This window comes from Carcharhinus amblyrhynchos, chromosome 1, assembly GCF_965287045.1.
Source record: "Carcharhinus amblyrhynchos chromosome 1, sCarAmb.v2.hapA, whole genome shotgun sequence".
Taxonomy (NCBI): Eukaryota; Metazoa; Chordata; class Chondrichthyes; order Carcharhiniformes; family Carcharhinidae; genus Carcharhinus; species Carcharhinus amblyrhynchos.
In genome coordinates, this window is record NC_137324.1 from 62,007,960 (window position 1) to 62,020,835 (window position 12,876).

General features: G+C 38.5%; 1 protein-coding gene across 1 annotated transcript in view; it reads left to right on the forward strand.

The window, feature by feature from the left end:
- Positions 1-6,200, forward strand: part of LOC145341004 (sorting nexin-18-like) — a 61,805-nt gene extending 55,605 nt beyond the window's left edge. Inside the window, exon 2 of the mRNA XM_080185680.1 lies at positions 4,026-6,200. Within this exon, the coding sequence (XP_080041806.1) occupies positions 4,026-4,279 (254 nt within the window). The 3' untranslated portion in view covers positions 4,280-6,200. The remainder of the gene's footprint in view (positions 1-4,025) is intronic.
- The last annotated feature ends 6,676 nt before the right edge of the window (positions 6,201-12,876 follow it).

Here is a 12,876-nt window from a genome sequence, read left to right on the forward strand (position 1 = left end):
AGAAGAATGAGGGGAGATTTGATAGAGGTGTATACAAGATTTTAATGGGTATAGATAGAGTGAATGCAAACAGGCTTTTTTCACTGAGGCTAGAGGAGGAAAAAACCAGAGGGCGTGGTTTAAATGTGAAAGGGGAAAAGTTTTTAAAGGGAATATTAGGGGGGCTTCTTCACGCAGAGTGTGTGGAATGAGCTGCCGGATAAAGTGGTAAACGTGGGGTCGCTTTTAACATTTAAGAAAAACTTGGGCTCATGGATGAGAGGGGTGTGGAGGGATATGGTCCAAGTGCAGGTCAGTGGAACTAGGCAAAAAATGGTTCGGCACAGACAAGAAGGGCCAAAAGGCCTGTTTCTGAGCTGTAATTTTCTATTGTTCTATGGTTTCTACAGATTACTGTTGTCGCACCATTTCACCAGATTCTTTCTCTTTCCTGTACTCTGTCTCCTCATTGTATGCTGTGGAAACAGTGATTCAAATGTTTTTTATGAAGCATGTTTCTTGTCTGTAGATATGATTACGCAATGGAAAAAATTGCCCTTTGGCATGTTGCTGTAAGCATTTTATCGTCATCTGAAATTGGTTCGAACACTGTTTATCGTGCATGTGTAGGATAACTGAAAGTCCTGTCTAAACTATGCATGATCAGAATCATAATATCTAATCTTTGAGGGTTTTTTTAGGCATTCATGTGAGCACTTGAAACCAACAGGTGTGTAGGTGTGTAATTTTTTTCTTAAATTTTATACTGCTACTTTATTCAGCACTGTATCATGGTCATAATGTTCTCTTACATACCAGTCTCCAACATACTTGGCTTCACTGACTTATGTCAGGTGGTAGTGTTTTTGTTCTCAGTTTCAGAACTATATGTAATGTGTCTCATTGCAGCCTCTTTCTGAACTTGCACCAAACTGCTTTTGAAACAGGTGCAAAATAAAGCCAATTTATAATATTGACTATCGTAAATTCAGAAATCAAACTTTTTGCAACAATTGCTTTCGCACAAATTCTGCAGCTTGGATCACTGTGTTACATTTTACATAAGCCACCCATCTTTGTTCAGTTGTAATCAAATGAGTGTGATCAGATGGATCATAGTTGACTATTTTACTATTCCATCTCCCCAGCCCCCATAAACAAATGCAAGACATCTTGAAATTGGAACAGTAGTAGACCACGTGGCTGCCTTAGCCTGCTGCACAATTCCATGCAATCGTTGCTAATCTTCTATTGCAAATCAATGTTCAATTCAGAGTGAATTTTAATTTTATTAGATGTTCTAAAATGCTCGGTTTCATAGCCAAGTATTTTGGGTTGTAATTAATGTTGAAATGCAGAGAAATGTTATTGTTAAGTTGCACATTGCAAGATCCCACAAGTAGCAGTATGGTCAGTTAACAAATAATTTGATTGTTGGTTGAGGGAAGTTGTTGGCTAGGATACCAGGAATGGTCTTTTTGGTAGTGCCACAGATCTTCAATGTCTATTCTCAGTGCAAAGTCTTATCTGACAGATAGCAAATTCCAATAATGGAATGTCCTTGTGCACTGAAGTGGGGCTTCAACCCTGTAACTGATCTGAGGCAAACTGTTGGGCCTAAGTTGATTAGTACGTTTGTTAAAGATTTTGGGTGATGCCCAGAAAGATTTTGAGTTTTGTGGTTCAAAGCAATGCCTGTTTCTTTTTTTACAGCAGAAAATATAGGTATTGTTTGGTACTACTTTGTTTTCCTGTATCATGGCTTTCTGGGTTTGGATAATTTTGTAGCTTGTTTTTCCCCAACGTCTCCAAGTGTGTTTGCATGTGAGCTGCCTTGGGATATTTCTTGTGTTAGACCTCTCCTGGAGTGGCAGCTAATGAAATCTGATTCATTTTGTGAGCAATAAAGTAATGTCTTGTTTTTAACATTAACAATCCCTTTTGACTTGTGTTCATGACATCTTCTATCAATCTCTCCTTAGCTCTGATATATCCTTGACCTATTCTGCTCCTTCTCTATCCCCCCTCTTCTAATGTATGATCCATTACATTTCTAACCTTCAGTTCTGTAGAAGGGTGTTACAGACTCAAAACATTAACTCTGTTTCTTTCTCCAAACCTGTTGAGATTATCCAGTGCTTTCTATTTTTATTTCCGATTTCCAGCATTCATGGTCTTTCACTTTTATACCACTATTAGGATCATCTAATAATTTACCTTGCTGTTTTAAAGCCATGCTGCATGCGGATTGACAACTGCATTTTTCCACATCATACCCTTTTCTGTTTCACAGATCTTTTTCATTCTCTCTCTTCTATATTTTTCTCCTTTTTTTTTGTTCCTTTTCCTTTTTGAAGTAATTTAGCATTTATGTTTTAATCACAATATTTGCAATTTTACCCTGTGTCTTTGTGTACAATAGCTTTGAAATGGAAACATAGGAAAGTCCATTTCATGACTTTGAATATGGAAGTGATATGAAAACCTGGTTTGAAAATACGAGTTAAATATCTTTATCCCTTGTGTATCTTGTTGTCCTGAAGAGTAAGAAGTCTCACAACACCAATTTAAAGTACAGCAGCTTTATTTGGAATCGTGAGCTTTCGGAGCCATGCTCCTTCATCGGGTGAATCATTTTTTTTTATTCATACTAAATACTCTTTTTGAATCTAACCTACCCAAAGCTATGTTGACAGCATACGTTTTCCTTTCGAAAAGGCAGCAACATTTACACTGAGTTTTAAGAGGAGGAATAAACATGTTGAAGTGATGGAGTACAGCATGCTCATTGTATATTGCAATTGAACTTTTATTATTGGCATCACATTTGAATATGATGTTTAACAATGGACATTAAGAAAATTGCTTTTTGCCACATTAAAGGTTTACCCTAAGAGAACACAGTATAATTAGGCATAACTGCATAATTCATAGAACCCTAGAACCCTACAGTGCAGAAAGGGGCCCTTCAGCCCATCGAGTCTGCACCGACCACAATCCCACACAGGCTCTATCCCCATATCCCTACGTATTTTACCTGCTAATCCCTCTAACCTAAGCTGTTTAGGATACTAAGGGACAATTTTACCATGGCCAACCAACCTAACCTGCACATCTTTGGACTGTGGGAGGAAACCGGAGTACCTGGAGGAAACCCACACAGACATGAGGAGAGTGTGCAAACTCCACACAGACAGTGACCCGAGCAATTGTAAAGATATTTGCATTTGTAGATTATCTTTCTGTATGTTTTTTCTATAATGTTTTCCTGTGGTTTGGGGATTCTGCACTGTGTTTCCTGTAGCGTGCTGTCATTTCTCGATGAGGCTCCTTTTAGGCAGCAGATTTTTCTTTTGACCAACAGAGCTCCCTTTGAAATGGAAACAGTCTTTCATGTTGCTGCATTTTATTAGATTAGTAAAATTGAATCATTTGAAACTCATATGAAATAGACATCCTGAGGGCTTTAGTTACAGTGTTTAATAGTGTGTGAGATTGTGCTAACCGTATTCAGAAGGTGAAAGGAAACGCCATTTAATAAACACACAATCTCCTTTATGCTTTATTATAGTGATCTGAATTTGCTAACTATTGTTTTGGTTGCCCTGCAATTTTAAAAAGCACTTGGGTGTTCTTTTAAATCAAATCACTTACGCTTGCCTAAAAATCTCTTCAGATAGTTAGCATTCTCAGCAGTTCAGTGTGTTGTCCATCAGCAAATAAATTTGGCAGTTAATATCTCGTGGGCCTAGAGTACAGAACCAATATAAACTGGATCTCCTTGAGAAAGTGATTACGCTCACAGAATCACTTTTTTAATGTTTGTAGAACTGAACCAAGATTCTCAAATAACCATTTTTTCCATGTTGTATTTATTAGATTTCTGAATTTTTTCTATCGAGTTTGTTTTTAAAGAAAACCAAACTGCTGCATATGATCAATTTATATACTGTTTTTCAAAATTTCTATAGTATCCAAAATCTCATTTATGAAGTCCATCCATTGTATTTGCCCAGGTCACTGACTGTGGTTTGTTTTTGGAACAGGTGCTCTAACCAAAGTGAAGGAGAGTCAGCGACACGTGGAAGAAGGAAAGATGGAACCGCAGCAGGCAGATGGGGTCCGTGAACGATGTGACACTATTTCTTTTGCCACGCTGGCAGAGATTCACCATTTTCACACTATTCGTGTGTCAGACTTCAAGACGCAAATGCAACATTTTCTTCAGCAGCAGATCCAATTTTACCAGAAGGTGACTCAAAAGTTGGAAGAGGCATTGCAGAAATATGATGGTGTTTAACTGCTGCCAGCCTGATCCTTTTTCCTGTGGCCTTTTCACATCTGACTATTGCAGGTGGTCAGCAGGCTGCCAAAACACTCTTGAATCGCACTTGGCGTTTTGAAGATCATGTCGGGATCCTAACTTGTGATCTGGTATCAAAACCTGTTGAACAATACTTTATAAAAACAAAATGGAGTTTGTTACATGGCAAATTACTCAAGTACATGGGGAGGGATTGAGAGGAAGGTCATTTAAGTATGTTATGTACTATATGCTACACTACCATACTAATTTTGTTCTGCAAAACACAGTATGTGTATACTATCTAACTTTGCTTTATTTAACAATGTTATTTAGGGTATACCATTAGGCCCAAATTCTAAAGCAGGATAGATGGGTTGACTGTGTGTTCTTTATATGGCCTATTCTAACTGCTAAGGAAACCAATAGACTTTAGTTATTCTGTAATAAATAAAATGCAAAGACTAAAACTTGTTTACAGATTCCAGCCAGAGCAGCTAAGTTACTCATGTGCCTTTTGAGTCACTGTTTGTCTTCTGTAGGTTTATTAAAAGCTTATTAAAGGAGGGGCATGCCATGAGTTTCTCCTGCTGAAATTGCACCAGGGAGTGAAAATAAATGATTCTGACCTCTGTCTTACCAGAAGAAGAAGTTTGTATATCCCTGTGCTGGTGGCAATCACAGAAAATACTAATGAAATTACAATCTTCTCAGGAAAGCAGAAGATGCTATTTATTTCTGAATACAACCGTTATGCAGGCAGGAACCATGTATAGATTTGAGAGCAACCTGTCTACGTTAGGTGGAAGTCTCTGGCTGACTTCTCAAAGTAAGGACAGAGAAGACTTTATTTTTTAAAAAATTGTGGAATCTTAATGAAAGATAACTTGAGTTTGCGCAGATTTTCGGTTAATGGAATATTTGACACCTGATTTAGTAATTTGTAAATTGAGGGAAATTGAACACACATTAGTATCAGTAACTGAAAAGTATGCTGGAGATCACTTACCTGAATTGTCCCCCATCTTTCGAAATGAAATCTTAAACGTTGTCTGCAGAAATTTCAGTGCTGATTTGACAAATCATTGGAATCACTCCATTCTGTCATGTCCAACCCTATGTACTGTTCCCACCCACATCCTCAGGTTGTGCTACAGGGCTTTGTCCTTCAAGAGCACTTGGTTATTGTATTCTGACATTCACTGAAATGTGTATGAGAGCTAAAGTTTTGATTGGGAGTTATACAATCCCTTACGTGAGAACTCTTCAAATACAGCAGCTGAAAGAAGAAGCTATTGTTGGCAGTCCTGAGCAGACCGACCAAAGAAGTGGTGGCTTTTTTGAGAACTTCTTTCACCTGGAAGTGAAAGTATTTCATTTTAACATAGCTCATTTAAGTTGCACAACCCATAAAGACATTTGACTATGCAACTAAAATTATATAAATTTAATTTGGCAATTGGCTGCACTGAAATTAGTCTGGCATTGCTGATTGGTGTACAGTTATGAAAGTACCATTTGATTAAAGGCAAATTAATTGAAGGATTTTTTTATGCTGGTGATTTGAAATCTCACCCTGCGCAATGCTCTTGTCAGCAAAAGTAACTGGTACTTTGCTGTATAACCTAAATAGCCAGAAAAAAGTGTCTTTATGGAAGATATTTGTGGGAAACTACACAGATATGAAGATGTTTACAGCTTTTTCTATTACCTGAAATTGTGATGGTTCCTCACTGCAACAGTTTGATAACTAGGATATGTATATGTATGTGAATGCACATCCACAAGACTTGCACCAAAATGTCAGACTTTCTGTGAAAGTGCTCTTTATACAAAACATCAGCACAGAGAAAAAAAACTATTTCATTTGAATGTTATTGTACACAACAATTAGATTAAAAAGAAATGACCAAAAGCATTGGGTTGACTAGTCATTTATAACTTGCTTGTATTTCCGTCTGTATATGATTTTAATCAGAGAACCCCTACAGTGCAGAGGAGACCATTTGGCCCATCGAGCCTGCACAGATAACAATCCCATCCAGGCTCCATCCCTATAACCCCATGTTTTACCTTGACAATTCTTGTGACATTAAGGAGTAATTTAGTATGGTCAATCAGCCTGACCCGCACATCTTTGGGTTTAAAACAAAGTGACAAATGCCATAAGTTTTTTGACGTAATATTCATTTGGTTTGCATTTGCATTTTCAAGGTGGAATTTTGATTTAATTTTTGGTGAGAAAAGTAATCCATTTATATGCATGATTATTTTCCATTCTTCCTTATTTCAATAAGTTAAATATTGAAATCTCAAACATCAACAGCATGATGTTCGAGCTCTCCAGTCCACTTGCTGCGATATTAATTGAAATATTGTGAAATTTGAAGTTTAATGTTTTAAAGTTTACTTACTAGTGTCACAAGTAGCCTTACGTTAACACTGAATGAGATTACTATGAAAATCCCCTACTCCAGCACCTGTTCGGATTCACTGAGGGAGAATTTAGCATGGCCAAATTTGGACTGTGGGAGGAAACCAGAGCACCCAGAGGGAACCCATGCAGACACAGGGAGACTGCAGATTCCACACAGACAGTAACCCAGGTGGAATCGAACCCGGGTCCCTAACGCCATGAGGCAGCAGTACTAGCCACCATGCCACCCTTCAGTCTTTCCTTCCTGTATTAAAGGGACTATGTTCATTAGAAAATTTTGACTATAGGCTAATTTTCTCAGTACTAAGTGCCATTAGCCAACTGCTAAGTCTGGTGGACTTATTGACTTATTGAACTGAATCCCTTGCACATGAAAACTCCCAAAAAGATGCTCTTCACATCCCATTGCTTTGACCATGCTCCCCTTCACCTATCCCAAAATTTTCTTTTGGTGTCGGTATTCATCTGGCTGTATTCCAGCAATAAACGTCTGGACGTTTTATTGTTTTCTTTGTTCATGGAATGGGCACTTTATCCATTGCCCAAACCCATTTGCCCTTGAGAAGGTGATGATCAACCACTTATAACTGCCTAGCTTGTTAGGCCATTTCAGAGGGCAACTAAACGTTAACCCATGTTAATCTGCAACTGGAATAGATAAAACTGGGTAATTTCCTCCCCTGAAGGACATTAGTGAACCAAATGGATTTTTACAATGTGATAGTTTGACAATTTGAGAGTAGTGTTTTATTCTGGACTTATTAGGTAACTGAATTTGAATTCCTCCTGCTGCTATGGTGAGATCTGGGGCATCAGTCCAGGCGTCTGGATGCCTAATCCACTAACATTTACTATGCCACTGTCACAATGTATCCTTGCCATCCAAAATTCTGCTGCCCACTTTCTTATTTGCACTGTCTAGTTTGCTTATTACTCTTGCTTACCCTGGCCTTGGTTGGCTCCCATTTAAGTAATGTCTGGATTTTTAAACACTACATCTTGTTTTCAAATACCTCCATAACCTTGCCCCTCCCCACCTATATAATTTCTAGTGCTGTAGCCTCTTCGGATATCTGCACTTGTCTAAATCTGGTCTATTCACCTCCAATTTTAATTGCTCTGCCATTTGTGGACATGCCTTCAGTTTCTGGGTCATAAACGCTGGAGTTCCATCCCTAAACCACTCTGACCATCTTTCTTCTCCTTTAAGATATTTCTTAAAATGTTTGTCTTTGTCTGTTGGCTTTTGGCCAATAAATGAAAGATCAAATGATGTAAATACTTGCAGAGCCAGTGTTTCAGGCCAATGACCAATGGCCAGTATAAATTGAATACCTCTTATTTCATCTTTAACAAACTAAGAAATGAAATAACTCATGTTCCATTGTCTTGCTGCCAGACTCAAAGCCTGAGTGAACTAGATGTTTTCTGTGCTTTTGGCAGAACATAATGCCGTATTAGTGATTTATAGCAGCTAAAGATTTTACAAATCTTTTTCTGTTTTTTGTTGTTCAGAAATTACAGATATAGTAAAGCATAACTTGAATTCCTGCTGTCCAGAGTTGAAATTGACTGCAGCACAGAGTATTCCATTAGTGCTCTATCTTTAAACTGGATACTGTCCAGGCTAATAAGAACATAAGAACATAAGAAATAGGAGCAGGAGTAGGCCATCTAGCCCTTCGAGCCTGCCCCGCCATTCAATAAGATCATGGCTGATCTGTTGTGGCTCAGTTCCACTTTCCCGCCCTCTCCCCATAACCCTTAATCCCCTCTCTTATCAAGAACCCATCAACCCGCTTCTTAAAAATATTTAGCGAGGCAGCCTCCACCACTTCAACGGGCAGAGAATTCCAGAGATTCACCACCCTTTGAGTGAAGAAGTTCCTCCTCAACTCCGTTCTAAACCGCCTCCCCTTTATCTTGAGGCTGTGCCCCCTAGTCCTACTGTCTTTTTTGAGCGGGAAGAGTCTCTCCACCTCTATCCTATCCATCCCATTCATCATCTAATTCCACCTCTATCCTATCCATCCCATTCATCATCTAATTCCCCCATCTAAGTTAAATTTAGCTTTCCTTGTCAAGAAACCTTAAGCAACAAAATGTTGGTGGGTTGTAGAAGTGGGACCCTTCCTCGTTTCAGTTCTGCAGCTGGCACCATATCCAGAAATTTGGTTATTTTTTAATTGTGTATTCAATGACAGAGACCTTTTCAATTCTCATGTATAAATATTACTTTGTCTCTTGCACTTTTTAAAAAAATAAATAAATTTTGAGTTTGTCATTATAGAATTCAACTCTGGGTTAACTGTTTCCCAAATTTTGTTGCAACCATTTTTCAGTTTGAGAAGAAATGGTTTGCTTATTGACTAAGTGCTATAAAAACGCACAGTCGATATTGGTTAAAGTTTGATATGTTCAACCAGTAACTAATCATTTGAGAAGGCAGTGTGTGGTGCAGTACCTAGACTAAAAGAAATATTGGATGAGCTTTTATGGAATCTTAGATTCTTTGAGCACAGGAGGAGGCTATTTGGCCCATTTTGCTTGTGCCAGCTCTTTGAAAGAGCTGTTCAATTTAATCTAACTTTCCCACGACTACCATTTCAACTTGCCTACCTTGTGAATATGCCCCCATAGATCCCTGCACTTGCACCCCTCAACATTGTACTTTGTCTCCTCTCTGAAAGTGCATCACTTCACATTGAACCACATTGAATTACCTGCCACACATTCACCCATCACACTAGTTTGTTGAAATGCTTCTCAAATTTTCTCACTAATTAGTAAAGTTGCTAAGTTTTGTATTGCCTATGAAACTAGAAATTTTATTCCTTGTATGTAACTCCAGATCATAAATAACAAGAAAAGCAATGGCCCGAACAGTAATTTCTGGATGTTGCTATGTATACTCTCATCAGAAAAACATAATTTGTCACCACACTCTGCTTCCTATCCTTAAATTAGTTATGTACCCAAGTTGCCATTGACGGTTTAATACAATGTGTTTCTATTTTCTAAACAAGTCTGTTATGTGGTACTTGTACTGCTGTTGTTGATCCTATCTTACTTCAAATAACTCAAAATGGGCTAGTTGAACATGATCTTCTGTTACCAAATCTGTGCTGGCTGCTGCTTATTTACTCCATGTATTTCCAAGAGAGTTAATTTTCTATACCAGACACTGGTGAGACCACATTTAGAATATTGTGTTCAGTTCTGGTCACCTCACTATAAGAAGGATGTGGAAGCATTGGAGAGTGCGCAGAGGAGATTTACCAGGATGCTGCCTGGTTTGGGAGGGTAGGTCTCATGAGGAAAGGTTGAGGGAGCTGGGGCTTTTCTCTTTAGAGCAGAGGAGGATAACAGGTGACTTAATAGAAGTTTATAAGATGATGAGGGGGATGGATAGAGAGGATGTGTAAGACTTTTTCCTCGGGTGGACGTAGCTGTTACTAGAGGGCATAGCCATAAGGTTCATGGTGGGAGATACAGGAGGGATGTCCGAGGTAGATTCTTCACTCAGTCGTTGAGGTGTAGAATACACTGCCTGCTGTGATAGTGGAGTTGGACACTTAAGAACTTTCATGCAGTGATTGGATAGGCACATGGAGTGCACCAGAATGATAGGGAGTGGGATAGCTTGATGTTGGGTTTGGACATAGCTCGGCACAACATTGAGGGCCAAAGGGCTTGTATTGTGCAATGCTGTTCTATGTTTCTCCTTGACAGTGGTCTCTAGTAGTTTTCTTGTTATTGACATTAACCTGATAGGCATATTGTTGACATTTTTAACTTGTCCACTTTTTGCACATGGTTGTGTTGGATCATCCAGCCCTCTGGCACTGTTCCCATATCTGAAGGGAATTGAAAGATTGTGGTCAAAATTTATGTTATCTCCACTCCAGTCTTCCTTAGCCCTCTTGTGATACAGCCCACCTTGAGAAAATTGTTAATTTTAAGTGATGCCAATCTATTTAGCATTGCTTTCCTATCTATTCTTAACCTATTCAATATGTCTACCCCCTCCACTCACCCAGAATACCTTAATCATTTTCTCCTACCTCTTCAGGAAGATTTTATTTTCTGCAAATGGCCCCATTTCTTTTATATGTTTTTGAAAAAAACCTTTTGTTCCCTTTGTCATGCATTAATGTTTATCATGCCTTCTGTTTATTCTTCTTGTATCATAGTTCAATTTTCCTCACCACCCTGTACTCTGCCAGCTTTTTGACTATGTTCTAAATCTAACATTTTTCACCAACATTTTTGTTTTAGTTCAATCTTATTTTTCCCCTTTGTTATCTGTAGATCTTCAACTTTGGATGTCCATCTTTCTTTCGTGTGAGAACTTGCTTAGATTGTTCCTAAATTATTTCTGTCTTGACTGTTTTCTGATCAACTGGAATTTAGCCCATCTGTACAACATGCCTTTTCAAATCACTGAAATTACCTCTCTTCCAGTGGGCATTTTCACATTTGAATTTTTCTTTACTGTTTCCATAAATACTTTAATCCTAATTATGATCACTGTTACTCAGATGCTGTCACTGCAATACACTCCATGTTGCCTTAATTCATTCATTGCAACTAGGTCCAGTACTGTTTCTTTCCTTGGGCTAGAAACATACAATCTATTAGTCAATGAATTCCCCATTGATACCATTCTAGTAACATTTCTGTACTAGTACCAATATTTTGGGGCCTTGTAAACACCCAACAAGCAATTAAAGAGAAGTTCCTTCTCTTTAATTTGGTTTAAATAGATTCTGTCATTGTACTCATGAGTACATTGTTCCTCTGTAGAACTATATCATCCTTGATCGATACTGCCACCCATCTCAGTCTTTTATTAATCCTTCCCTGTCCATTACTAGAAGTGTTTTAATTCCCATTCCTGCTCATGATTAAATCATGTCCCCTGTATGCCACCTTTATAAACCTATCACCTACTAAATGCCCAATTTGAAAGGGACATTACTGAACCACTATAATAAGACAAACAAAACTTTAAAGGAAACTTAAAAATGTGATTCCTGAGGTTGATAATATAAACCAATTTCCCAGGAGTCCAGGGGCTGAATGGCTCCTTTTATAACCACTGTACCATAACTCCATATGGCAATATCAAGAGTAGGTTATTGGCACCTCAAGCCTGTCCTGCCATTCAATAGGATCATGGTCTCAACTTCAATTTTGTGCCCGTTTGCCATAACCCTCGAGTTTCCCTTGTAGGTCAAGAATCTGTCAATAACCCAGCCTCCACTGCTTGCTTGGAAAAGAATTCCAAACCCTTGTGACCTTCAGAGAAGAAGTTCCTCCTCATTTTTTAAAGTTTAAAAGTAAAGGATTTTCTATTTGTTCCCTAGTTCTAGGACCCTCCCCCGCCCTGCACCCTAACCCAAGCTTCCTCGGATTAATATGTTTCAATAAGATCACCCCTTATTGTTTTAAACTTTGATTTATTATTGTCACATGTATTAACATACAATGAAAAGTATTGTTTATTGTGTACTATACAGACAACACATTCCATTCATAGAGAAGGAAATGAGAGTGCGGAATATAGAATTAGTCGTAGCTAGAGTGTAGAGTAAGATCAACTTAATGCAAGGTAAATCCAGTCAAAAGTCTGACAGCAGCAGGGAAAAAGCCATTCTTGAATCGGTTGGTACGTGACCTTAGACTTATGTATCTTTTTCCCAATGGAAGAAGGTGGAAGAGAGAATGTCCAGGGTGTGTGGGGTCCTTACTTATGCTGGCTGCTTTGCCAAGGCAGTGGGAAGTATAGACAGAGTCAGTGGATGGGAGGCTGGTTTGCGTGATGGATTGGGCTACGTTCACAACCTTTTGTAGTTTCTTGGACAGAGCAGGAGCCATGCCAAGCTGTGATACAACCAGAAAGAATGCTTGCTGTAGCAAGACATCCTTATTTTTATGTTCCATTCCCCCTTGCAGTAAAGGACAACACTCCATTTGCTATACCTTCATGCTACCATAGTGATTCAAGTACGAGGACACTCGGATCGTTTTGCACTATAGCATTTAAATATCCTTTTTCCTTTCTACAAAGGTGTATAATACTATATTTATCTACATTACATTCCATTTGCTGAATTCCTGCCTCCAATTGATCTTCATCCCTGGTGCCTGTAGT